Here is a 27,210-nt window from a genome sequence, read left to right as displayed (position 1 = left end):
GTAAAACTATAGGAACAGATAGAGGAAAACATGAATAAATTGCAGAAAATAATGAGTATTCATATTTGGCTAGAGCCCAGGATAACCAGAAGACTATGTTCCCCAGTCTCCCCTGCACCTAGTTGGGGCCATGTACCTGAATAAGTAGAAGGTAGAGTGGTACGGAACTTACAGGAATTCTCCCTGAGAGGAAGTGAAACAGGAGATGAAAAAAAAGGGAGGGAAATAATTCATCTTTTTCCCCTTGCATCCTTCTGCTCGAAACTTGGCTATAATGACTGGCGCTTCAGCAGTCATTTTGGATCATGAGGGTCATAACCTAGGAATGGCAATGGGGAGAGCTAAAAAGAGGCTAGGTTCTCTGATGCCATATCAGCTTTGAGCTGCCAACTCTGGCCTTCTTTTACATAAAGAGATTCTTTTCTGTGTTCTATTTACTATCCTCCAAAAATTGTATTAAAAAACTGAAAAGGATGCCGTCATCTTTAATCAAGTCTCATCTGGTTACATGTATCTCTAATTGAGAACTCAAACATTTTTTTCTCAGAAAGTATAAAAAAACTTCTCCATTTTTCTCTGGTACACATACAAACCAATCACCCCTTGGATTTGATTAAGTTGGAAAATTCTTTCTGGTTATGAAGCAGCCAAGAACATACTTTCTGGTTTCAAACAAACCAGGCCTGAGGTTACATCCTATCGTAACCATGACACCTAGAAAAAAATCTTACACATTAAAGTTAATGTAATTTTGGATGATTCAACAGATAAAATTGGAGAACAGTTTTTTAAAAAGTTGAAACAGTTGCTCAACCTCACAAGTCTTATTTAATATTGCTGAAAACAACTTTAACACATATCTGTGTATACAACTATAAACACAAATCTATACACAAGTACGTGTCTACATGTGTATGTACAGATATATAGAATATGTATATATCTATGATATGAATATACAGTTTTATAAGTTGCATATTATAATGATACTCTAATACCCTGACAAACATAAAGGACAAAATGACACAACAGCACTATCCTAAGCATGCTGTTATTTCCAGCTACTTCTACTATGTTGTCGTTAGACAATATATACACATACACACAGGAACACATATTACCTTTAATTTTGTATTCTCAAGATTCAGAGTTTCATTTTCATATTCAACTGAGTGAAGTTTTCTAAGAATTTCTTCACATGAATTTTTACCAACGTCTTCTACTTTCTTCAGGTCTTCCAAAAGATTAGTAATTTGCCTTTGTGAGATAAATGATATATTTCATAAAAGTCACAGAAACTTTCATTTAAATAATGCTTTTTAAGTGTGCTTATGAAATTATTTTGGTAGGGTGCACTGTTTCAAAAGTTAATACAAGCCATGGACCAAGGTAAACAGGAAGCAGTTATCTATCAGGTTACTACCTGAGTAACACTGATTAGCAATTATTACCCATCCATGAAGCCAATGAGAAATTACACAACGTTCTCTTCACTATTCAATAAAATGTCTAAACTGTCATCCAAAGGTAGTCTGTCTGTCTCTCATTCACACACATGCACATACATATACACAATCTCAGGGACAAAGTTAAATAAAAGGCTCAAGTGAGGCAATACTTCACCTTTAGAAGCAAATGATACATGCTAGTTTACAATGATAAAACTGAAGAGAACATACAGAACATAAAACATTTAAAAACAGATATTCAGGGTTCATTATTGTTAATCAGTAATAAATTTGAATAAAAGATATGCATTTTGAATCACTGATTTTTCTTTGTTACATAATTCAGGCACTTAAAGGAACAATAACTTTTAGGACTTTGAAACCATTTATGTTTTTATTGTAAACTCCGTTATATATTTTTATACATTCTTGCTCAGTAGAGAAATATTACTTCCATTTTAAGACAAAGCAGTGTTCACATTTACTGCAAATAATAGATGACACATACTCAGATACTAAATATTAACCTACAAAGTTCAAAATGTGAACACCAATGCATTTTTTTTAATGTTTATTTTATTTATTTTTGAGAGACAGAGAGAGAGCGTGCACAAGCGGAAAAGGGGCAGAGAGAGAAGGAGACAGAGAATCCTAAGCAGGCTCTGCACTATCAGTACAGAGCCAGATGTGGAGCTCAAACTCCCAAACCATGAGATCATGACCTGAGCCAAAATCAAGTGTCAGACGTTTAACCGACTGAGCCACCCAGGCCCCCTAGCCAATGCACTTTTTAAAAGGTAATCATTTTATTGCATTTTTGTAATAGAATAAGAAAAGTTTACAGAATTATAAATAGCAAGAATATCAAATCATACGGACAACCTTTACCACATGTAACCCAGAAGAACCAAAATGCAAACCACTTAAAAGAGGAAAGAACTAAAAACACTTATTAAACACTAAAGAGTTTCTAAACTTTTTTCTTACTTTTTCATTGTTTCAATCTGAACTTCCAATTCAGTTTTTTCTATCACAATTTTCTCATAATGACTTTTCCAGGCATTGGAAGCTGAAATTGTTTCGGACAGCTTGGCTTCCTAAAAAAATACATCAAGTACTCATCTTGTAATTAAATAACACTTTGGTTTTGTGCAGAGCCCTAAACACAAATAAACATAAACAAGGAAATGCTCATCTTATAAAGGATGGAACTCTTGATACAGAAAATTTTAGAGTACAACTCCGAACATAGGAAGCTTTTAAAGTAAACGTTGATAGTATCTTTAATTAGTATTGCTTTATATGCACACAGTGGTAGTTCTAACACATTTTAAGGATGTTAATATAACTATTTTCAAACAATGTTTCATAATTAATGAGGATAATTTCCTTCCTATTTCCTGAACTTTCATTTTGCATTCTATGTATAGAAGATGTTGACAACCACATAAGCATCAGAGGAGAAAGAAGTCCTCAATGGTAAATACAGAAACTCTCTGCAATTCCACAATTCCACAGCATTTAGTAATGCTTATTATGGATAAATAAATGCCTTATTTCTCATTGCTATGATGATGTCAAGCTGTTTGGTAGAGGTCACTCCCATTGGCCTTCAGATACTGTTACTGTTAGCAAAGAGATGAAAATTATAGTGATGGCTTTATCCATTTTGAATGTGAGCTCCCAGACGTAGATTTTTGTCTGTTTCATTCATTGCTAGGGCCTTGAATAGTGCCTGCCATAAAGAAGACTCTCAATAAATAGCTGTCAAATGAATCTACCCTTTACAAACCCACCTAGTGAGCTACAGTCTTTGTGCCCCCTGCCCACATTCTATAGAACAACAAACTCACTAGGAAGACAACAGCGCCAATAATTATTAATCAGAAGATCCAGAAGAAGCAATGATAGCCACTGATATTTATTGGGGGCTTTTTTTCTTTACTTCCATCATTCAACTACTTTTTTGGCTTACACTTTTTTATAGTAATATTGTTGATACACTGAATAAAGCCTAGTATTCTGCTTTCATATTTTGTGTAAAAAGAATTTTAGGTTGCACTATGAAGTTTAAGTTGGACTGTGTGTGTGTGTGTGTGTGTGTGTGTGTGTGTGTGAAGTGTAAGTTGGATAATATACTATAACATAAAGATTCTTAGAAATTGTATCCGTAAAATAAATGCTATGAAGAAAATTTAAGACATGATACGATAGTTGGGGGACTACTTTAAACAGAGTGGTCAAGGAAGGCCCCTCTGAAGAGATGTCAATTACAAAGATAACTGAATGATTAAAAAAAGAACCAGCTATTGTGAACCCGAGAAGAACATTACAGCCAGAGATAACAGCAAACAACAAATCTCTATGCATTAGAGGAATAGAAAGTAGGCCAATATGGCAAAAAATGTAGGACCACCAGGCAGTGTGCTTTGACATGTATTTTCTCACTTATTCCTCCCTACGGTGATATGAGATAATGATATTGCCCATCTCCTATTTTATAGTTAAGGAAACGGAAGGTTAGAGAGGTTGGGTGCCTTACCCAAAGTCACAAGGTTCACAAGTGGAAGAGCCCTCTTATACCGTGATCTGGAGCAGGAGCGACATGATGCTATTTAAATAGGAAAACCCCGAGGATGTGAAGGGCTTGATTGGCTTTCACCACTCAATAACACTTCAGGTATTCAACTAAGTCTTATAACCTTCTGGATTTTGAACTTATTCCTCAATTCTTTTTGTCTAGATAAATTCTTCTGAATGTAGATCATCCTTAAATGTTAACACCTGAGCTTATAAAATATTAAGCTGCTTTGTTTACACAGAGTTTATACAAGTCTGCTTTCAATTCTAAAAGATCCTAATGCTATAAGCCTTAACATAAGTTCTTACGAGGTCCAATACCAGTGAGACATTAAAAAGAGTAAATATTTTATTAACTGCTAATTGAAGAAATATAATAATTCATCAAAAACAACAAAGTACTAAGTCCAATTTTCAACTTCGTACTACACCCAAAGATAACTTTCACATGGTGTGTTTACGTCAGCAAATGGTTTTAAGTGCATTACAGAGTTCAAATGAAGTGAATTACTGAATAAAGTCATATGGTTTAATAACATAAATCAGCATTTCCCAAACTGGTGTTCCTTAGAACCCATTCCAAGAGTTGTTTTGTGGGTAAAACAAGAGTTCTGTGGTTAATAAGTGGTGAGAAACTATGAGTTCAATACTCCTCATTATTGTTTTACTTTACTGAAGGCCTACTCGGGGCCTTTAATATGCTAATGTATACTGTCCGCTTCCAAGGGGGAATATGTATGAAGAATTACCCTTAGTTTGCATTAGATGCTTTGGGACACATTTAATATATCCTTTAATAAAGTTCCCAAGGAAAGACTGATAAATTTCAATATGCAAATGTGATATTTTATATAATCTTTCAAAATAAAGACTAAAGCAACAGAGTAAAGTTTTTCTACTGTCAGTAGCATTAAGAGAAGAATAAGATTTATATTAAGCATTATGACATTAACTACATAAACTAAGACCATAGGACAGTAAACAAAGAATGTATATATACTTACCCGATCTCTAATTTGGGAAGTAAGGTTTTCCATGTCTCCAGTAAAGTGTTTAAGCCTTTGTTTGTAAATTTTAGATGCCTTTTTTAGAGCTATAGTTTTTTGCCTACTTGATTCTTTCATTGCTACAGCTTCATGCTTATTCTTTCTCAGTTCTAAGTTCCATTCAGTTATCTTGGTTTCTAAGCTCTAAAAAAATATATATTAGTAATATTTAAATTATTTTGGAACTTGATCTTTATGTAACATTATAAACATATATAATCTTCCATGGATTTTATCAAAAGGATTAATCATAGGATTAATAACAAGCATAACAGTAAAGAAAGGTAGTTTTACCATTGTTTATTTGTAACCAGTTGTAGAATGAAAATTTAAAATATATAAGCCTACAGAAAACTAATCCTATCCTTATTAAAGGTACTAATATTGGTGATTATGGCACAAGCATTTTCTTAAAACTTTCGTAATTAACTAGAACTTTTAAAAATTTCACATCTAGGGGCGCCTGGGTGGCTCAGTCGGTTAAGCGTCCGACTTCGGCTCAGGTCACGATCTCGCGGTCCGTGAGTTCGAGCCCCGCGTCGGGCTCTGTGCTGACTGCTCAGAGCCTGGAGCCCGTTTCAGATTCTGTGTCTCCCTCTCTCTCTGACCCTTCCCCGTTCATGCTCTGTCTCTCTCTGTCTCAAAAATAAATAAATGTTAAAAAAAAAAATTTTTTTTTAAATTTCACATCTAGAATATTATACATAGTACTAGTTATGAAAATCAAAAAAAGATAATTGAGCTGGAGACAATTCAAACAAGATACACAAAGCTTAAAGGAATCAGTAGCTCCCTACACACATTAGGACTCTTTAGTTGCAATGATAAAGGCTTAAAGGACATATGATCAAAATCTATAGACCACAAAAGATACAGATGAGATAAACACAGGCTTACTTAGCAAATTTTTACTAGAATTAGGGGGAATGCCTTGACACTTCAAAGAATTACATCAAGGGCAATGAAAGTGTTCCTTTATCTAGTAACTTTGTGGGAGTTATTAATCCAAGACTAAAGAGGCTTAGAAAGGTAAATAACTATCAGATCCATAAGAATTAGTAAGAGTAAAAAGACATCTGAGGGGCTGAGGGATGTGTTTCTGTCCATTGACTTTAATGGTGTTAATTGGCATCACAGTTTCCTTACATATCTCTTGGTGGCATAACTAGAGACAGAATATTAGGATGGATGGATGATGGATACGATTTAGTATAACTCTCATGCTTTTATTTCAAATTATTTTAAGACTTTGTATTTAAAGTAATTGAATACTAAATATCTAAGAATTTAGAGACAAGATTTTAATGCTTTTACATTTTTTCAAAGTTGTATAATACTGAAAAATAGTTAAATTATTACAGAATTTAGGTTTCAGTGTAACATGTTTTGGACAATCATTTTAATAAAAAAAATCAAAGGAGTCACAGTAAAAGACTGGGTTTTCTATTCAACTCCATCATCAATAAAAACTATGCTTCTTAACTTCCACTAAAATTGAGATTAAGAAGTACAACTTGGGGTGCCTGTGTGGCTCAGTCATTTAAGCATCTGACTTCGGCTCAGGTCATGATCTCACGGTTCGTGGGTTTGAGCCTCACGTCGGGGTCTGTGCTGCCAGCTCGGAGCCTGGAGCCTGCTTCGGATTCTGTGTGTGTGTGTCTCTCTCTCTGCCCCTCTCCCCCAGCTCACGGTCTGTCTCTCTCTTTCTCAAAAATAAATTAAAAATTAAAACAAAATAATAATAAATAAATACATACATCTTAAATAAGATTTAAAGACTTGTTTTCTTTGAAAAGTGAACTAGGTAGATTATGAAAAGTAGCAAAACACTCTTAAATAGTCTTTAGAAATGTATTTAAACTAAAAACAAAAAAATCCCATGAAATGTTTTCATAAGTAGTTGGAGGAAAACAAGAATAAAAGCAGTCCAAGTCTACTGAAGACTCCACAGGAAATACAGCTGTCTTCCTCTAAGAAACCACAGGGTGTCACCATCACACCATAAATAATTGCTACACTTTCAGCAGTAAACCATTTTCAACACCAAAGGTGAAATAATTTTTTTTTTTTGGAATAAGGTTCTAGCCAGGACATTCTCACTAGACTTATCCTATCTCACATTTGATCACTATTAGGGAGTATACCAAACTACCAAATTATTTTTATAGTTTCAAAATAAATAACTCCTCACAGTCTTTTGACAAATGGACAGAAACATAAAGTCAACTACTTGTCTTTCCCTATTTCCAAAGTACTATACATGCTGCCCATTATAAAGATACTTATTCTGTGTCTTCTAAATTGTGAAAATATTCTATATCTAATTGTTATATAAAGATCCAGAAAGAACTGGGTTCAAAGGATCTTTGGGATAGTTCTCACAGAACTAAAATACAATTAAAAAATTTTTAAAGACCTACATAACAAACTGACTCAACTGAGTCAAAACTAAAATACTAAATAACTGAAATTTATGTTAACAAAGTGAGTTCATTATCTTTGAATTCAAAAAAGAACCTTGTGAAACTTAATGGAAGAATTCAACTCTGATCCCCCAATTAATGCCTTAAATTCCAAAACTGTGTTGGAGGAAATGTAGAAAAATCAGTGACCTAATGCAACCTCTTTTAATTATTTCTAAACAGCGGTATTTTTGTAAAGGAATTTAAACTCAAAGTATTGAGAGAATGTCACAGCAAAATCTTAAGATTTTGTCTTATATTCGCTCTCTAAATTATCATATAAAAATTGCTAAAATTAACTTTAAAAAATCATTTAATATTCCATTTTTAAATTGAAGAAACATATTTTCAAAAACTTCCCCAACTGCTCTTTGAGGACCGAATTAAAACTTTTGAGATAAAGTGTGATAGATGCTTATCTGAGGTGTCAGACCACATGCATGCTATTGTAAATACCATAACGGACGAAGGCGTAAATACCATAACAGACGAAGGCAATATCAACTGCCGCTCATCTGGGATGCCCTAGAACACCACGCAAAGGACAAACGGGATCCATGTGGGAAAGTGCTCAAAAGAACATGTAGAAGGACAAAGGACAAAATTCGCATTCCGCATAAGCCTGCTTAATGTCCCTTTACTGGGCAAAAGCTCTTCCTCCTTGAAGAAAAAAACCCAAAACATCCCAAGTGAAGTCTTGAAACATGCCACAAGTTGCAAACACCTGCAAAAGCAAACAAATTTAACACAGATGTGCTCACATTCAATAGGGGCTATCTTTGCACACTTTCCTGAAAATGAGAACAGTGTCTTTTCCTTCAGCAAAAAAATAATGACAATAGATTCAGTTAGCTTGTGTCATATCACGGAACCTCAAATTCTTCTTTCAAAATGCCTGTGAGGTTTCCAAAAGAATATTTAAACCAGAAACTGAGTTTAAACCAAAAAGTTCCCCTTGATTACACTGCTAAAAAAACTGCATAACAAGAATGCTACTCAGTTTTCTAAATACCAAAGCTGGGTCAACTGATTTTAAAGTTGTTACCATTAATGACAAAAACAAAAATAATAAACGTTTACTGACTGCCTACTAATGTGAGAGTATATATTTATGTGTGGATGTAGAAAATAGATAGAATTCTATATACCAAAACATTAACAATGGTTTGGGTATTTTTAAGTTATTTTAATTTTCTCCTTTGTATGTTACAAATTTTCCACAATAAACATAAATTAACTATATAATGGGAAAGATTTTTAAAGATATTCAAGCTCTAGAAATCCTTCCTAGACTGGTCCTAAAGAGAGAGAGCATTTTTATATTGGGATTTGGAATCAAATCTTTGGATGAGCCATAAATCTTAAGATTTGCCTCAAATATGTATTTCCCATGGCAACACTTAGATTGAATTTTTCCAAAACCACCAAATTCCAGAACTAAGGAAAGGCTTTATAGTTGTTCATTAATTTTATCACTTAAACTATAAAAGTGAATGAATATTTATAACCTTTATATATTCTTTTAATTTATCATTCTCTGCTTCCTTTTTACGAATTTGGAGCTGTAGTCGTTCATGTACTACTTTTACTGATTGTGAAAAACGGTTTGCTTTCAAAGCATTTGCCTATAACAGAGAAAACAAACAAAAAAAATGTGTTACTTCTCAAAAATCTTTAACTTTATCCATACTTAGACATGATCTACAAAGTTAATAAAAAGCAAAGTACCACTGTAAATTAACCTGATCTCCCCCATTATAAATATATTTTATATAAACTATGGGGCTATTTAATCCTCCCCCCTCTTATTTAATGGTTCCTGATAATCTCCTTTTGAAAAGTCCTATCTATCCTAAGTAAATTATATCTAAAATGCTTCTACAGGGGCACCTGGGTGGCTCGGTTGGTTAAGCGTCCGACTCTTGATTTCGGCTCAGGTCATGATCTTATAGTTGTGAGATCAAGCCCCATATTGAGATCAAGCTTCACGTTGAGAGTTGAGAGTGGAGCTTCCTTTAGATTCTCTCTCTCTCAAAATAAACAAACATTTAAAACTAAATAAATAAAATGCTCCTACAAACACCAAAATTCCTCAGTTTATACTAAAATTGAAATACAATACAAATTTATGCATAGTTCCTAATATATAGTGATTTATGCCAATTAATCTGACCTAAATATCATAAAAATCTTTAAAAAAGAAACTGAAAAAAAAAGATATTTCATAAAAACTTGTAAAATATCCAAATAATCTAAAAACATTTCTGGGTCTGTTTTTGAGGATATGGGCGCCAGAATGTAAAGAGGGAAAAGAGGGAGTCAATATTGAGAAAAATGATAAATTAAGCTCAGAATCTGCTTACCTTTTCATTCTGAAACAAACAAGAAAGTTCTTGAATATAGGTCTCCTTTTCAAGTAGCTTCTTCTTAAGATTCTTCAGCAAATATAATGTAAGAGTTAGAAATATCACAATTTGGATAATGTTGACTAATTTTATAAATACAAGCAGCACATACATAAAAAATGTCAGAGTAGACACAAAGTGTAAAAAGACTTACAGTATTTTCATTTTCATTATCAGTTAGCTTCTCTAACATGCTGGATAAACTGTCCTCTACCTATAAAAAAAAAAAATATTATAAATCAGTGCTCACAAACATATTTCTCTACATATAAAAGTACAAAGAAGAATAAGCATCACTAAAGAAATTAATATGGACAACTTTTATGCACAGTTTAGATTTTTTAAAAGGTCATCAGATGGATTTTTGCCTGAGTGTTCCAAATCATTTTGTGTCCACAATTTATGAAATTAATTATATACCTAATTTCTAAATAACACCTCAGACAGTAGAAGCCAATGACATAAAAACCACAAAAATCTGGCGTGCCTGGGTGGTTCAGTCAGTTAAGTCTCCAACTTCAGCTCAGGTTATGATCTCACTGTGGGTTCAAGCCCCGTGTCGGGCTCTGTGCTGACAGCTCAGAGCCTGGAGCCTGCTTCGGATTGTGTGTCTCCCTCTCTCTCTCTGCCCCTCCCCTGCTCACACTCTGTCTCTCTCTCTCAAAGAAATAAACATTTTTTAAAAATCTTATACACAAAGACACTCATGGTGCTGTTTACAAATAGGTTAAAAAATATCAGCAAACTTAATTCTATCAAGAATTTTTTTAAAGAATTACAGCACATCAGTAAAAGAATTCTAAGTAGACATTTTAAATGAGAACATAGGAAAATGTTTATTTATTTTAAGGGTCATATTCCTGCTTGAGAAGGTGAAAAAGCTATGAATTTCTTTCACCCAAAGGCATTTATGCCATGTACAAATAATGCAAAATTGTACACATACTTTCAGAGGGCTCATGGACTGCATAGAGCCCACTCTTGGATTCTGTAAAGGTACACAGTGGATTGCCTGGCATACAAATATTTTCATTTCTGTTGGGTATATACCACTTGTAAGTGAATGTTCACAGCAGTTTTATGCATTATAGCCAAAAAGCAGAAGCAACTCAAACGTCCATTAATTGAGAAACAGACAAATAAAAATGGTATAGCCATACAATGAAATATTATTCAGCAATAAAAAGGAAGCGCTGACATGTGCTACCACATGGGTGAACCTTGAAGACTATATTAAATGAAAGGCAGTTATGAACAACCACATATTATAGGATTCTATTTATGTGAAATGTCCAGAATCAGTAAATTCATAAAAACAGAAAGTAGCTATTAGGGTAAGGAGGGGCTGGTGGGGGTGGGAGATAGACGTGGTGATGAAAATGCTCTCACAGTGTGGTGACTGCTACACAATTCTGTGAATACACTACAAATCACTGAATTGTACACTTTAAAAGGGTGAACTGTATGGTATGTGAATTATCTCTCAGCAAACTGTTACCCTCAAAAAATAAAAGAATATATAAACACAGTAGTACAAAGTAGCTTAAATTCTAAGAAAATTTTACTGTAATCAGCTGAAATGAAATATAACAAATGAAAAATTTTGAGATAGAAGATACATTTTGTATAAAAACATGCTGCTTTCATGTAGAACAATTTGTGAAATACTAAGAGTCAGGGTTAGTTTAATGATTGCCATTTCAAACAAAAATTCAGGAATTCTTTCCATTTCAAATATACCAAATTTGAAGTTTCAAATCCTAAAACAAGTATTTAGGATATAGGCCAATGAAAAGTATGCTCATAATTTAATTTCTACAGTTTCAGAAATAGTAAACCCATCAAGTGAGAAACAAATCTATTAAATTAGTGCTTAGGGTCCTTATTTGTTGGTATTCTGTCTTTCTAAGAAGATGTTCTAAAGCTTGTTTTACATGTTTAAAAGTGTCTAATTCTTTTGTTAATTTTTCCTTCTGTTTAGCAATCTTCAAATTGAATGCAAAAAGATTAGCCTGACAAAATATAAGAACCACATACACATTTTAAGATACAGTATTAAGACACTCTAAAATACAATGTTGCTATTATCAAATAATAGTTTTTTCTAGTAACAAAATCATTTTTGCACATAGTAAATTTTGCCAAGTTTATTAATAGTAAATAGGATTGTATATCATACATTAAAGTAATGAAATCAAAATAGGGCTTAAGCCCTAAAGTATTTCAGGCATTTATTTTAATAAAACTAATAGAATACAGTCTATTTTGTCTCTAATTCAAAATTTAGTACACTGAAATTAGAGAATACAGGTTTCTATTCCCTATAACACTATAGAAAACAGATCTGTTCATCTCTCAGAATATTTTAGTTTACATTCACTCTTGGAAAAGTTGACTCTCTAGTTCAAATTCAGGTAAGTCAAGCACCAAGGTATACATTTTCTAGCTTAGCTTCTTATCAAGGGCATGCCTGAATTATCTTTGAAGGAAAGAATTGCAGTTAATGACATAGGAATAAAGAAGAATCATAAGCCTGCAATTTTTTATATCAAATACCAGCATATGAGCATAACTACGTTAATAAGAGGCCACAGGTAATGCATTCTGAGTATTATGCTAGCTTTCCATTTTATAAGATGTTCACAAGTCAAGTACTCACATTTTCAAAACTAATCTCTTCAACGGTATCCTTAAATAATGGCAAAAATAATTCTACAGAACAGGTTGCCAATTCAGCTTCCTTAAATGTTGCTTCCAGTTCAGTCTTTTCATTTAGGATGTCCTGCTTTCCACTAGATGTGTACAAATAAAATTTAAGTTAAATCTGTCACATATTTACGCAAATATAGCACAGCTTGACTAAATATTACAGTTCTACAAACTGCTCTCCAAAATGTAACAGTAAATTGTCACTGAAAATGTATGGAATTTTTCCTATACTCCCCTATTTTTCTATACCTAATATACACAGACAGTTTTTAAAACACTGAGATATGTGAAACACAAAACCACCAACAGCAATGTTTCACTGTGCTACCTGATAATTATTGAAAATCTCTTTTCTAGTTTGTAAAATGACTTGTGAGAATGTGTATGTCTTTTTTACTTCCCTTCCTTCTCCCTACTCTAAACCCAAAAGATTTGCCTTACTCGCAAACTGTTTCTTTTAATTTACTGTTCAAAAAAAAAAAAAAAACAAAAAAAAAAAACCTCCAAAGAATAAATAAGCTAACCAAATGACACACAAAAAAACTGAGCTCTCCAGATCTCAAAAACTCCTTCACACTTGACTTTATAATGATCACCATTCAAAACAAAACTGTTAACATTTGCCTTCTTGATTGCGTAGGCATTACTGTGCATCACTGTAAGAAACGTTTCTTTGGTCACATTTTACACCCTGAAATCAGGATGCTTCTTGTAATCTTTGTTAGTTGAGAGGCAGTCCTGAGCAGTCTTTCCTGCACATGCCCAGAACTTACAGAATAGATGGCCAGTGCTTTCAAGAACACATGCCAGAGATGGGATGCACACTTTTTAACCCCTAAGAATGCAGGGTCATAGAGGGATTGAAGGAGCTGGTGAAGCAAGAATGCTTAGCAACATTCCAGAAGCAAGACTCTAATACAGGCTTACTAGATAGCATAATTAAGAGCCCAACACCAATAAATTTTATTTCAGTTAAAGATGCTCCTAAGAAATGCCATATGACCAATACTCTCAATAGCAAGGAAAACTCTGAGTCAAAAAGTGACTCAGAAGAGTTGGATTTTGAGTATAAAAAAAAATTTTTAAGAATACCATACATTTCATTTTTATATAAGCACAGAGTTACTTGAAGTAAAAAAAAAAAATCTAAGTTTGAAGGAGTTTTTTCACGATCTATAAATAAAATTCCATGTGATAAGAAAACATTGTGTCTTTAATAGGCAGCTTTTTTCTTTCTTTACAAAACATAACATAATGGCTCATCAACAACTGATGGCATCTTAGAGGCTATGTCAGAAAGCAGATTGCATTCTTAAGCACTGGGCCTAAGAGGTTAGTTATAAATGACAACTGTCCATTATTAAAACCCATGGGCAGAAGAAAGTCAAGAATGGTTATATATGACCAAAGATCATCGTCATTTAAAACAAGCTAAACTAGAGGCTGGATTATACTAGCAATAGTCACAATAATGGTGTTCTAAGACTGTCATTTTGGTGAGCAATGAATCATACAAATAACAAGTATATTCCTGCTCTAAAGAAGATAGCAAAATATGACAGGTATTTGTTATATGGCAATGTTCCAAATGACAGTGAATTGATACTCATCAACTACATTTCCAGTGTTCCACAGTATTTATACTTTCATTTACCTTAGCTATAATAATTCTCAATAGGTAAGGTTTTCATTTTCATTTGCTTTCATTAAGATTCCAAAAAACCAGCCAAATTCTGCCAAATGAGTACATTTGTGATGAGGTTAAATAAATACACGAATTGCTAGATTTGAAGAAGATACTCTTGGAAGAACGCTGTATTTGATTCAAATAATTTACCCTACAGACAAAACATGAAACCCTGAAATCAGAAAATTAGATATCCCCTGCTAGCATGGAGAATACCAGCTGAGGGGCACCTGGGTGGCTCAGTCAGTTAAGCATCCGACTTTGGCTCAGGTCATTATCTCGTGGTCCGTGAGTTCAAGCCCCACGTTGGGCTCTGTGCTGACAGCTCAGGGCCTGGAGCCTGTTCCGATTCTGTGTCTCCCTCTCTCTCTCTCTGCCCCTCCCCTGCTTGCGCTCTGTCTCTCTCAAAAATAACAAACCTTAAAAAAATTAAAAAGAAAAAAAAAGAGAATACCAGCTGAGATGACTTTCACTGGCAGGCTGCAATAAACGTTCATTCTCTGGGGTACTTTTAAAATGAGGACATAGTTTTTCTGAATGACTTCCATCAATTGCAGATTTCTCCATAAATCTGGTAAATGGATTTATAAGTGGCATCCACAACAACTTCTCATAAGCTGAAAGTTATGAAATATTTTAGTCATTAAACTTATCATTTCAGTAAACTCTTTTTTCTGTCATTACCCTGTAAAATAAAAATCCTAAACAAGTATAAAGAGTAATATTTCACAGACAAAATAGAAATTATAACTGCTACTCATTGTGATACTAATTCAAAAAGTATCAAAATTGCATTGCACAACCATTCAACAATTGCCAGTCCCCACACACGTTTTCCAAAAGGCCTGTTATTTTCTACATAACAAGAATGTAGAAATTTTTATTAATCTATTTCTTGTGTATTATATTTTAATTCAGTCAAACTAGAAAACAAATATAAAAACTATGGTTAACTCTGGTCCTCAGTTTCATTGAATCTACCCAATAGGAAATGTAGGTCATTTACGCCTAGAAGAGCAGAAATTTAATATACTTTTAAAGTATTTGGTTGGGGCGCCTGGGTGGCGCAGTCGGTTAAGCGTCCGACTTCAGCCAGGTCACGATCTCGCGGTCCGTGAGTTCGAGCCCCGCGTCAGGCTCTGGGCTGATGGCTCGGAGCCTGGAGCCTGTTTCCAATTCTGTGTCTCCCTCTCTCTCTGCCCCTCCCCCGTTCATGCTCTGTCTCTCTCTGTCCCAAAAATAAATAAAAAACGTTGAAAAAAAAATTTAAAAATAAAAAAATAAAGTATTTGGCAACAATAGCCACAAGGAAGATTAAGTTATCCTTTTGAAAGTAGATCTTTCAAAATTAAATTTATTCCTATCTCCCAGCTCAATCTAGGATATTCTTTAGTGATAATAGATGACAATACTTCTAAGTTTTACTAAACAACTGTTTTCACTCAAACTTAGAGATGTCATTTTTAAAAAATTTTTAAGTTTATTTATTTATTTTGAGAGAGAGAGAGAACAAGTGGAGGAGGGGCAGGGAGAAAGAGAGGGAGAGACAGAATCCCAAGTAGGCTCTGTGCTGTCAGTACAGAGCCCAATATGGGGCTCAATCTCATAAACCCTCAGATCATAACCTGAGCCAAAATCAAGAGTTGGACCCTTAACCAACTGAGCCACCCAAGCACCCCAGATGTCATGTTTTTAAATATGAATACTCATGAATATCTTCAGAACTGTTCCATTTTAAGTAATGTTAGTGCTTTAGCAATCATTAAAGCTGTGTTTGCATAACTCCATTATATGATCATGTGTCTCCCTGACTTCATCTGTCTCCCTGATCATGTGACTCCCTGACTTAAATCAAATGTTATATTTAAGATTTCCTGCATGTTTTCAGAAATATGTTACCTCTTTGTAGTTTATTTTTATAAATCTGCGTTATACAATACATATGTTCAAGAAATTTCAATACTTTGGGTAGATGTGAAGAAATTATAGCTTGAAAATTACTCATAATAAAAAAAAAAGAAAATTACTCATAATATTTCCAAATTACAGACACTTCTAAAGTGTTTGTAAAAATGCATCTACTTTTGTCTGAAGTTTCTATTTATCACCGAGACAAATATTTAGGATATAGGCCAATGAAAAGCATGCTCGTATTCTTGAAATACCAGCAACTCATGTACGAGTGGAACTGCTAACTAACCTACCGATAGTCCCAGATGATCTACTTAAATGCTGCAAACATGAAACATCTGTTAGTAGGCATAATGATATTGTGAGCTATCTGAAGTCTAGAAGAATTTAAAAATATACAGATACACAAAATCAAATGAAAAGCCAAACCTAACAGTGAAGAAGACTATGATCTGGATAAGGCACTGCAATCAGTAGTATGATCATGTACTGAGTTGTTTGTTTCCAATAGCTACCCCACTCACAGAGGAACTGGTCTTTACTCTCAGCCATTCGCTTGTTTAGAATTTGTCTCTCTGCACATTGGTATCTCAAGAAAGAATACCTTATTTATATTTGAATCCTCAGCACCTACAAGCCTTATAACAGCAAAGCAATAATTGAAGGAGAGAAGACTCAAGGTTTAGAGCAGTTAATGTGATGAATCAAGACAGCTGCTTTTTAGTTATTCGCCTCACTGATCCATCTTTTTAGGGATCGTTAAAAGAAAAATGTTTCCTATATTTGGAATAAAAGTTCAAAAATTAATGTAAGAGGATTAGGGGTCTTCAATTTGTAGACGTATTTTAAAAGATTCAGTTTGGCATCAGTATTTTAAAAGTAAGTTCTCACTTGGCTTTGTGGGTTATTGGTAGCTACTTATACATTTTTTCTAAAGTTTTATCATAAGATGAAATCATACAACATTTTTCTGCTTCACCTATTAAAAAAAAGTAACCATGTCTTACCTTAAAGAATAAACAAAGTTAACACATTGTAAAAAAAGAGATTTTAGAATGACTTTTAGCCCAACATTCAAAAAAAAATGTTACCTTCATTACTGATTCTTCAAAACATAAAGAACTGTGTAAGTCTCAGACATTTCCATAGAAATGATCAACAATGATATTCTTACAACGTAGAAGTATTTTCTAGGATAAAAATTGTTCAAAGGTTCCAAGGTATTCCGCTATTTTTGTGTTGTGACAGTATTATAATAACCAAAACCATATGGGTGCCAAAAAACAATGTAATAATTTTCTTTAGCATAGAAAGTCCCACCTTTATAAAAAGTGCTATCATTTTAGTGAACCAAACGTATTCTTGTATGGAAAAGCAGAGGTTTCACAAGAAAATGCTTTCAATTACGTGGAATGTACTGCCAAATGACAAATACATTATACTTCTGTACAACTTGGTGGTGAGACAGACATACTCTGCACACATATTTAATAATCAAAGCCCTAAAGATTACCAATTTAAATATATTTTAATGTTTAAAGAATTGAATTTCCTATACAAGGATGACTTTACCAGCCCCCTCTCAAAAGGGCATGTACTTAAAGCTTTTTCCAGGCGTGGTCATGGTTTATGCTGACCCAGCCACACTCATTAAACTATGTTCCATTTTGGCCAACAACCAGCATTTGAGGAATGGCTGTTCAGGGACTGTAATGCTGGCCACGGTCAGGGAAAAGAAAGATCCCAGTTCATGACCTTCCTTAGCATGTAGATTGCTCTAAGTAAGCAAACCAGCTGCAGACAAATATGTATTTAAAACTAATCTCTCTGGAGAAAAGCATAAGAATCTCACAGATTTGAATTTGTTTTGCCAAACATTAATTCTTGGAAAACCAGCTCCCATTGGCCTCAAACAAAAGCACACAGCTCCTATTGAAAAATTCACTGAAATAGTCAGCAAAGAACACAAAGTAGTATAGGAATGCTGCTCGTTTCTCTCACTATATCTACACACTAGTCAAAGTTCACTAGAGAAGAAATTGTAGAGTCCCGCAGAACAAATGTGAGTTTGGCAAAAAGGAAGAGAAAAAGGCATTCTAGGTAGAAGGTGAAGCACAAGCAAGAGGAAGGAATCATGAGGCGACATGATTTGTAAGCACAAGTGACAAAGGATGAGACTGGACACACTGACAGTGGTCACTATATGCTAAGCTCAAGAGCTTGAATTTTTTCCTAAGCGTTAAGACAGACCATGAAATCAGTTTAAGCAGGGTAATAACAGACCAGAAGTACCTCTTTAAAAGGTAAATCCAGTGGTATTTTGGAGAATGGACTAGGTATATGGAGGGGGAGAAACGTAGAAGCAATGAAACTGGTTACTAGGGTCTCAGAGAAATGAAATTCCAACATTCATTTCCTAGAAAAAATTTTGAAGAAATCAAAAGTTGTTTCCACTGGTGATAAGAACATGAAAAACAATGAAGGAATTAGAATAGCAAGAGGTCAGCACAGACCAAATAGAACACCTCATTTACCCACAACCATCTGAATGGATTGTTCCACATATCTGTTCCAGAAAATGACAACTTATCCCTTTAAATACCACAATTAACCTACTATTTAAAGAAAATCTTCTGGAAGTATTACTTCTTTTTCAAACAGAGTACAAGTAGCCTAAATGCAATTTAACCACTCCTTAATGACTCAGAGGCGGCATATTAAAATGAAAGAATACTGGGCCAGACTCACCCGTTCTTAGTCTTGGGAGCCACCCAACATGGACACCTCTTAGCCACAGTGAGCATTAGTTTTCTCTTCTACAAAATGAGAATAACCTTTGCCAGCCAAAGCTGTGGGGAAGTTTGAACAGATGAAGTAGCACTTACAGGTGGGGGTTTTGTTTGTTTGAATGTTTTTTTAAATGTAGGGTCCCTTTGGCTCACTATTGTGGCTGCTTTTCCCACCAGGTCTTCTTTTTAATTTTTTTTCATCTTGGGGCGCCTGGGTGGCTCAGTCGGTTAAGCGTCCGACTTCAGCTCAGGTCATGATCTCACAGTTCGTGGGTTCGAGCCCCACATCGGGCTCTGTTCTGACAGCTCGGAGCCTGGAGCCTGTTTCAGATTCTGTGTCTCCCTCTCTCTCTCTGCCCCTACCCTGTTCATGCTCTGTCTCTGTCTCAAAAATAAAAAATAAACAGTAAAAAAAAAAAAAAAAAAAAATTTTAAATAAATTTTTTTCATCTTAAAAAAAATCATCCTGAGTCAATCACCATTCCTTAAATCACTTGTAGGCCTGAGTTATCTGTATAAAACCAACTTTTCAAAACAATTCAAGATCTATTCTTTACAGAACCATTACAACTCTTCAAGGTAGTCATAATTTGAGTACTACTAAACCAGATCCCAAGGGGGAACAATGGACTTGCAAAAGAACTGAGCCCAGGGGGTAGATGTTACATCAACCTCATTGTTGTGCTCAGTTCCTTGGGTCTCATTCATTTGTACAATATAAATAAAGCCATTTTCTCATACCTTTGGGGTTTTGGTGATACAAAAACTATATTATTTATACACATAAACTGTGAAAGTAGAAGAAAAAGAGAAGCAGAAAATGGTCCCTAGATGTTAAAGAATTACAAACATGAACATGACATGCTTATTGTAAGCGTAAGGAAATCAAACTAATTTTAAGACAGGTTTTCTGCGATTTGTTCCTTTAACTAAGTGGTGTTTAAAAGGACTCCTAGAACCTCATTCATTCCAAAACACCTGAAGCCTTACTATGAGTGATAGGGAAACTTTGTCTCCGAAATAGACTTTATCCCAAATACCAGCCCCACTGTGGCTATGATTTTCTCAATCAACAACAAGCACTCCTTACTGACTATACTCAAAACCTGGCATTGGTTTAATCTCCTTTATTACAACCACTCCAAAGTGATTATTATTACCCTCATTTTCCAGATAAGGAAACTGAACCTAGGAACGTTAAGTGGTCGGTCCCCAAGGCCACACATTTTAAGGGGTTTCCTATGGAGTCTGGAAACCTAGAAGGAACATAGACTTAATTTCCGAGGCTTCCTGGAGTATTCTTCACTTAGGTGCCCCAGGGCCTACTACAGTCTGGTATATTATATAGTGGTCGCTTAAAAGCCAGCCAAAAGAGTAAGAGAGCCGGCCGGGTATGGGCTTAGTTCTGGATAAAACCATCAACTAAAACTTGCCCCTGTGTCCCAAGGATCACACCCTCCCTAGGAGTACGAGCCTCGCTGCCTTTTTCCCAGCCCAGGCAGTCAAGTCTGGGGCAAGTGGCAGGTATGGGCAGAAAGGAGCTAAAGTCTAGCGAGAGACTTTCACTTCCGGGACCCACTCAGCCCCGGCCACCAGAACCCCGAAGGGTACCCGCAGTAACCACAAAGAAGCGGTCCAAGCCCAAGCTCCCCCCTCCCCAAAGCGTGCCTACGCCCCCACCCCTGCGTCAGCACGCCCCCGTGACGTCAGCCCGCCGCCGCTCCGCCATGGAAGGAAGGGGTCCGAGGGAGATGAAGCTCAGGGAACGTTAGTGGAAATCACGGCCAGCGTACCTGTGCTCTCCAGCCCTGGGTCGGCTAGGAGAGAGCGGGACGCAGGGGGAAGTGCAGTAGGTGAAAGCTAGAAAAGAAGTCAAAAGACGCGAGGTGGCAAGCAGGCGAATTCCTAGAACCGCTTGCGTGGAAGAGTGCCCATCCAGGTGCAACAGGACGAAAACAGAGCTAGTAACCATCAAGTAGCTTCTCTGGCAACGGCTGCCCCGCCCCTTCCGCCGAGCCGCAGCCGGCGCAGCCAATTGGCTGGGCTCGGGAAAGCAAGTGCCGGCGTCTGTTACTATTGGTGGGAGTGAGGGAGGGGGGATGGGGAGAGGCGCTTTGTCGTTCAGTTGCTGCCCTGGGTCAGATTTTCCCGCCCGCCGCCCAAACCTTTTGTTTTACGAAAAGGCAGCACTTGTGTGTAGTTACCAAAAATCTTAACTGAGTTCAACCTAGGAAGGGAAATAAGGCCGACTGGTTCCGAATTTTTCTGACACTCGGCCTGGAAGTGCTCTGCTTTTGCTTTTTTAAAGAGATTTGAAGAAGCCAAAGCAACCGCGACTATAAGAAACTTAGTTTTAAATTAAATACATGGTACCGCCGTTTAGCTGAGATCCTTCCCCAGGGCTCTTTTATTCTGTTAAATGTGGGAGCCGGACCGTGATCTCCAAGGCGCCTTTCAGATCTCCGATCTCTGACCTACAGCCAACTGGTATGATTTATAAACTCCTGAAGAAGCAAGGCGAGATTTAAAGTGAAAAGTAAAAACTCTCCACCTCAACTTAATGCTCATGTTAAGAATTACACACCATCATATGAAGTACACAAATAGAGCAACTATCAACTGAGCAATTTAACCATGACAAGGCATACCTCGTTATTGGTTTTACTGAAGAATCTTTTCCATTGATTCCAGCAAAGCTTTTTTTCCCCCAGTGCTGAACGTCCAGCAAAAAGTTAATGATAGTTAAAAGTTCATAACTGTTCCATATGTGCAAATGCTAAAACGCACTGAGGACTGGATCCATCTCTTACTGATGGGTCATGATCTCTGTCAAGTCATCTACTCTAGTCTGGGCCAGTTTCCCATTCTTTAAAAAAAGGAGGTAGTTGGACATGTGGAATTGGGGCAAGGAACGTAATTTTGAGGGTCTTTCCAGCACTTACCTAGGATTCTAGCTAACCTTGCTAGCCTGTCATAATAAGAAAAATAATTGTACACAGAAGTTAGACTTCTTTTATTAAAAATACTTAATTAAATTGCATTGGTATTAGACGTGACCACCTTTATTAGCCATTCAAAGGGAGAAACATTTACAAAAATCTCAAGATGATTACATTGGACTCAAATTGACTATTTTAACCAAACTGTCCAGGTAAATATGGTATCCTTCATCCTCTAAATCTAATCTGTTCTAATCTAAGTTTGAAATCTGTTGGATAGTGAATTTTGGGGTAGAAAGATCCCTTATTTTATATAATTTAAATGGGAAAAAAAATTTCATTCCAGCGCAACCTAAACTGCCAATTAATTTCCCCAAATATCATTAAATACCGACTACCTATGAAATAATCCATCAAGGATTTCTTCATAATTTAAAGTAGAGGACAGCATACTTTCTCTGTAAAAGGCCACATAGTAAATATTTTAGGTTTTGTGAATTATACAGTCTCTGTCATACTTTACTCTGCCAATGATGCATAAAAGATGTCATTGGGGATATATAAATACATGGTTTCTCTGTGTTGCAGTAAAACTTTATTTACAAAAATAGATACCAGGATAGATTTGGCCCAAAGGACATTGTGTTCAGACCTCTAATATAAAGCATTTAAAACATCAAGTATGTCATAAACATTAAACTCATTAGTGTGTGCAGGATGCAACAATGCAATATTGGAGAAGTAATTTTGTTTTCCTTCCTCTTGGGAAGAAATATATAACGTAAAAATAGCAAATAGTGAAATATTAAAGATACTTGATAAATACAAATAAAACTTAGCAAAATAAAAAAGCCATTTAAAACACAGTTTGGTTGTGTAATAAATTATTTTCATAGGGTTTATCCTCCACTCTGAATCACATTCTTTCCAACACGTTTTGGCTTTCTTTTGCTATTTTAATGAACTTAGTGGTTTAAAATAACAACCATGTGGCAACAGCTGGTGTCTCTCATCCAGTTGCAACCAGACTGCTGCTGAGGCTGGAATATCCAAGATTATTTATGTTTGGTGACTTGGTGGGTTCAATTGGGAGGCTAAGGCCTCTTGTATTGTATCCCTGTGGCTCTGCATGTGGCCAACTTGAGCTTTTATTCATGGCAGGTGCATCCCAAGAGTGAGTGTCCTAGGCAACAAAGGAAGAAGCTGCAGATCTAAGGCCACACAAGTTACACAGAACCACTTCTGCTGCAGTTTTCTCTCTAAAATATATCAGAGAACCAGCCAAAATACAAGGGAAAGAGTAAAAGATTCTGCCTCTTTTAGGACAGCGTCAAAGTCACATCAATGGAAAGAATTTACTGCACACGGCATCTAAGGTATGTGCTATTTCCTGATCATCAAGTTCTATCAGCACAGTATCCTAAATGTAGTAGACTAAAGTGATATCCATAAGTTGATGAAATGATCATGGTCCCTGCACACTAAAGTAGGACAGAGAACTAGAGAACTAACATAGCCCTTATGTAAGGCAATGAATTCTCTGACATTCTCTCACTTCCAGATAAAATCAAACAACTTCCTCTGTTCTGTGCATACTAGGATGAGTAAAAGACATTTGCCAGAGTGATACCTGCATGCTAGGTGTTAAAAATTGTGTTTATTCCGGGCACCTAGGTGGCTCAGTCAGTTAAGCGTCCAATTTGGCTTAGGTGATGATCTCATGGTTCATGAGTTCAAGGCCCGGGTCAAGCTCTGTGCTGACAGCTCAGAGCCTGGAGCCTGCTTCAGATTCTGTGTCTCACTTTCTCTCTCTGCCCCTCCCCTGCACGCGCTCTCTCTCTCTCTCTCTCTCTCTCTCTCTCTCTCTCTCTCTTAAAAATAAATATTGGGGCATCTGGGTGGCTCAGTCAGTTAAGCATCCAACTTCAGTTCAGGTCATGATCTTACAGTTTGTGGGTTCGAGCCCTGCGACCAGCTCTGTGCTGACAGCTCCGAACCTGGAGCCTGCTTCAGACTCTGTGTCTCCCTCTCTCTCTGCTTCTCTCTCTTTCTCTCCCTCTCTCTCTCTCAAAAATAAACATTAGAAAAAGAATTTAAAAAAATAAACATTAAAAAAATTAAAAAATAAAAAAGAAGTTGTGGTTAGTCACCTGATAAAAAGACTGCATATGGATCCACATTTTAGATGACCCATTCATCTTCTACCCAGACTGAATAGAAGGTTAAATGGGAATGTGGTGAGAATCACCACTCAAGCATCTTTAAAGTCTTTGATGGTGGCAATAATCACTAGAATTCCCCCTAGAAATATGGTATGGATTTTGGTTTACTTTTTCGGTAGAAAAGGGCCATTCGAGGACCTACTAATTGGCCTTCTGATTATAATAGCCATGAATGAAGAAGCAATGCCAAGATGTTGTAAATATGAAGTTCAAGTCTCTTTTCATCAGATCTAGCAATTTTTCATTTCAAGTATAGGGACACCATAATCAATCACCCACTGCTAAAGATCCCTCCTAGTCTAACAACTATGATTACTGTTCTGGCCCTGCTTCCTATAATGGTAACCATAGTTATCTCATCCCTGATGGTTAAGTGCTGTCACTTGGCATCTGCCACTTTGAGAGCCTATTATTTCCCTTAGGGAATTAGGGATCCTATTTAATTGCAGCATCTCCTAACTTCATCCCTGGGCTCAGAGGACAGCAATATTTTCTCTCCCTCACAATATTTTCTCAATGCATTAGTGAAGAGAAGGCCCTCCAGGCCTTTTTAGGACACAATTGGCAATAGGTGACTGAGTCACACATGATAAATCCATTCCAATGATTCTATCTCCTTAAGTCTTCTAACTCAATCTTCTAAAATATATCATGAGATTTCTAGCATCTCAACTGGACTTAATGCAGGCCACCATTGGACCCACGTTCAACCAACCAAGCAAACCTTTAACCACTCCCAGATGCTTAGGCAAGCATGGTGAATCCATGGTCTTTGGTAAGTATATCCATACTGATAATTTCGATCTCTTCGAAAATTAAATTCCTTCATCACTAGTCTAACACTCTCGAGATTCATTATCATATTCCATAGGTTTCTGCCAATATAAATAAGCAAAATCTTGCACATTTTTTTTTGTATGAAAGACTTCTCCCAGGTCAGACTTTTTACCTGTGCCCTGGAATGTATTGAGATCTAACTCTGTAGATCTATGGATCTAATAATACTGGCATCTAGTAGGTAGAGGTCAGGGATGCTGCTAAACATTCTACAATGCACAGAACAGCCCCTACAACAAAAACTTATTCAGTCCAAATGTTAACAGTGCTAACATTAATCAATCCTGCCCCCACATAGAGGCCACTAGCAACTTATGGCTACTGAACATTTAAAATGTGAGTAGTCTTGAGACATGTTGTAAGTGCAAAACATGATTTTGCATATGAAAAAAGAATAAAATATCTTCATTTTTATAATAATCATTTGTTGAAATGATAATATTTTGGGTATGTTGAGTTAAATAAGATATATTATTAAAATTTAAATTTTGTTCTTTTTTACAGCTTTTAAGTTTGCTACTAAAAAATTAAAAATTATGTATATGGCTCACATTGTATTTTTACTAGATGGTACTGGTCTAGAGATATAAAGAAGTGATAGCAGTGAATTATGGGGAGAATCAGGTACTCTTCACAAGGTTAATTCCTCAGATGAAGTAATTTCTGAATTTTCAAAGAAGACAAGACCAGCTTTATAAGATAGAGAAGGAAGACTTCTTCAGACAGCAAAGAGCTCTTTAGGGTCTGTCAAGGTGATAGAATTATCTAAGTACACTCTAACGGGTTATTACAATTCTCAAGATCCAACTTCTCAATCAATGTCTTAACTTTTTACCTAAAAGACCTAGTGAGTCTGTTTATTCAACTTACCTTGGAGTTCAGTCTTTGACAGCATTAATAATTGATTCGGATGTGTCATCCTAGCAACCCATAGAGATATATTTCTAAGGAAATCATAGAAGCTCTCTGGACCTCTGAGCTTCTAACATTTTTAAGCATCTTAGTGCATTATAAACAGCAAAACCACCCCTCAATCTTTGTATTCTTCATTTCTGCCATTCCCATGAAAGACTTCCATCAGTAACTACTTAATTCCCGAAGCCTACAGGCCACTTTTAAATTCATGTATAATTTAAATTCAATAAAGTGTGCAGATATTAAGTGTTCAGAATATGAGTTTTGACAATTATACACACCCATGAAGCCACTACCTAAAACAAAATCTAGAACATTTACATGAACCCAGTAAGTTTATTTGCATTTCTTTCCAGTCCATTAACCAAAACTACCTTCACCCCCATCACACATGCATACTCTAAGACAACCACTTTCTAACTTCTGCCATTAGATGTTAATTTGCTCATTCTTGATTTTCATATACATGCAATCATACAATACATATTCCTTTGCATCTGCCTCCTTTCACTCAATACATATGTTTTTTTAGATTCATTTATGTTGTTGCCTATTTTGGTAGTTTGTTCTTTTTTATTACGAAGTAGTAGTATTCAGTTATCTGAATATATCACAATTTGTTTATCAACTCTGTTGACAGGTATTTAGTTATTTGCAGTTTGGGATTATCATGAATAAGGCTGCTATAGATATTCTTATGAAAGGTAGTTTATGAAGATACACTTTTATTTTCTTATCTACAGTAGATAGATTTTCTTATCTTATCTACATTTTCTTATCTACCCAGCCAGTAGAATTGCTGGGTCATGTACCTTTACACATGTAACTTTACATACACATGTAACTTTACAAAAAACTTTACAAAAAAATGCTATATCTATCTCAAAAATCATTGTACCAGCAGTGTATGAGGGGTTCAAATGCTTTAATCCTTGCCAACATTTATTATAGCCACTTTTTCTGGTTAATTTTAGCTGTTCTAGTAGGTGTGAAGTGACATTCATTATACATTATTTGCATTTCCCTGATAACTAATGATGTCGAGCACCATTTTAATAGTTATGAACCATATGTATATGTTTTATGAAGTGTTATTTTCCCCAATTTTTTTTTTTTAAATTTTTTTTTCAACATTTTTTATTTATTTTTGGGACAGAGAGAGACAGAGCATGAACGGGGGAGGGGCAGAGAGAGAGGGAGACACAGAATCGGAAACAGGCTCCAGGCTCCGAGCCATCAGCCCAGAGCCTGACGCGGGGC

The 27,210-nt window shown here is 35.7% G+C and overlaps 2 protein-coding genes across 18 annotated transcripts in view; one reads left to right on the top strand and one right to left on the bottom strand.

Moving 5' to 3' along the window:
- The window catches only part of ODF2L (outer dense fiber of sperm tails 2 like), a 69,726-nt gene extending 48,516 nt beyond the window's left edge, over positions 1-21,210 (bottom strand). For 6 of the 12 annotated variants that reach the window (XM_058716728.1, XM_058716732.1, XM_058716729.1 and 3 more), the window contains exons 1-8: positions 20,831-21,051; positions 12,601-12,733; positions 10,096-10,155; positions 9,900-9,971; positions 9,045-9,161; positions 5,033-5,218; positions 2,436-2,545; positions 1,122-1,257 (exon numbers count right to left, since the gene is read on the bottom strand). In XM_058716728.1, the coding sequence (XP_058572711.1) occupies positions 1,122-1,257; positions 2,436-2,545; positions 5,033-5,218; positions 9,045-9,161; positions 9,900-9,971; positions 10,096-10,155; positions 12,601-12,733; positions 20,831-21,009 (993 nt within the window). In that variant the 5' untranslated portion in view covers positions 21,010-21,051. Of the gene's footprint in view, positions 1-1,121; positions 1,258-2,435; positions 2,546-5,032; positions 5,219-9,044; positions 9,162-9,899; positions 9,972-10,095; positions 10,156-12,600; positions 12,734-14,791; positions 14,955-18,996; positions 19,098-20,830 lie in introns of all 12 variants that reach the window. The other 6 variants (XM_058716734.1, XM_058716735.1, XM_058716740.1 and 3 more) reach the window with 6 other exon arrangements.
- Positions 20,777-27,210, top strand: part of LOC131504438 (calcium-activated chloride channel regulator 2) — a 70,848-nt gene continuing 64,414 nt past the window's right edge. For 4 of the 6 annotated variants that reach the window (XM_058716721.1, XM_058716723.1, XM_058716720.1 and 1 more), the window contains exons 1-2: positions 21,180-21,524; positions 23,138-23,352. The gene's annotated coding sequence lies outside the window, so the exon portion shown is untranslated. Of the gene's footprint in view, positions 20,977-21,179; positions 21,525-23,137; positions 23,353-24,885; positions 24,974-27,210 lie in introns of those variants that run through there. The other 2 variants (XM_058716718.1, XM_058716719.1) reach the window with 2 other exon arrangements.

Source organism: Neofelis nebulosa, chromosome 2, assembly GCF_028018385.1.
Source record: "Neofelis nebulosa isolate mNeoNeb1 chromosome 2, mNeoNeb1.pri, whole genome shotgun sequence".
In the NCBI taxonomy this organism is placed as follows: Eukaryota; Metazoa; Chordata; class Mammalia; order Carnivora; family Felidae; genus Neofelis; species Neofelis nebulosa.
The sequence above is the reverse complement of the archived record's forward strand: the minus strand, read 5'-3'. Positions and strand labels throughout refer to the sequence as shown.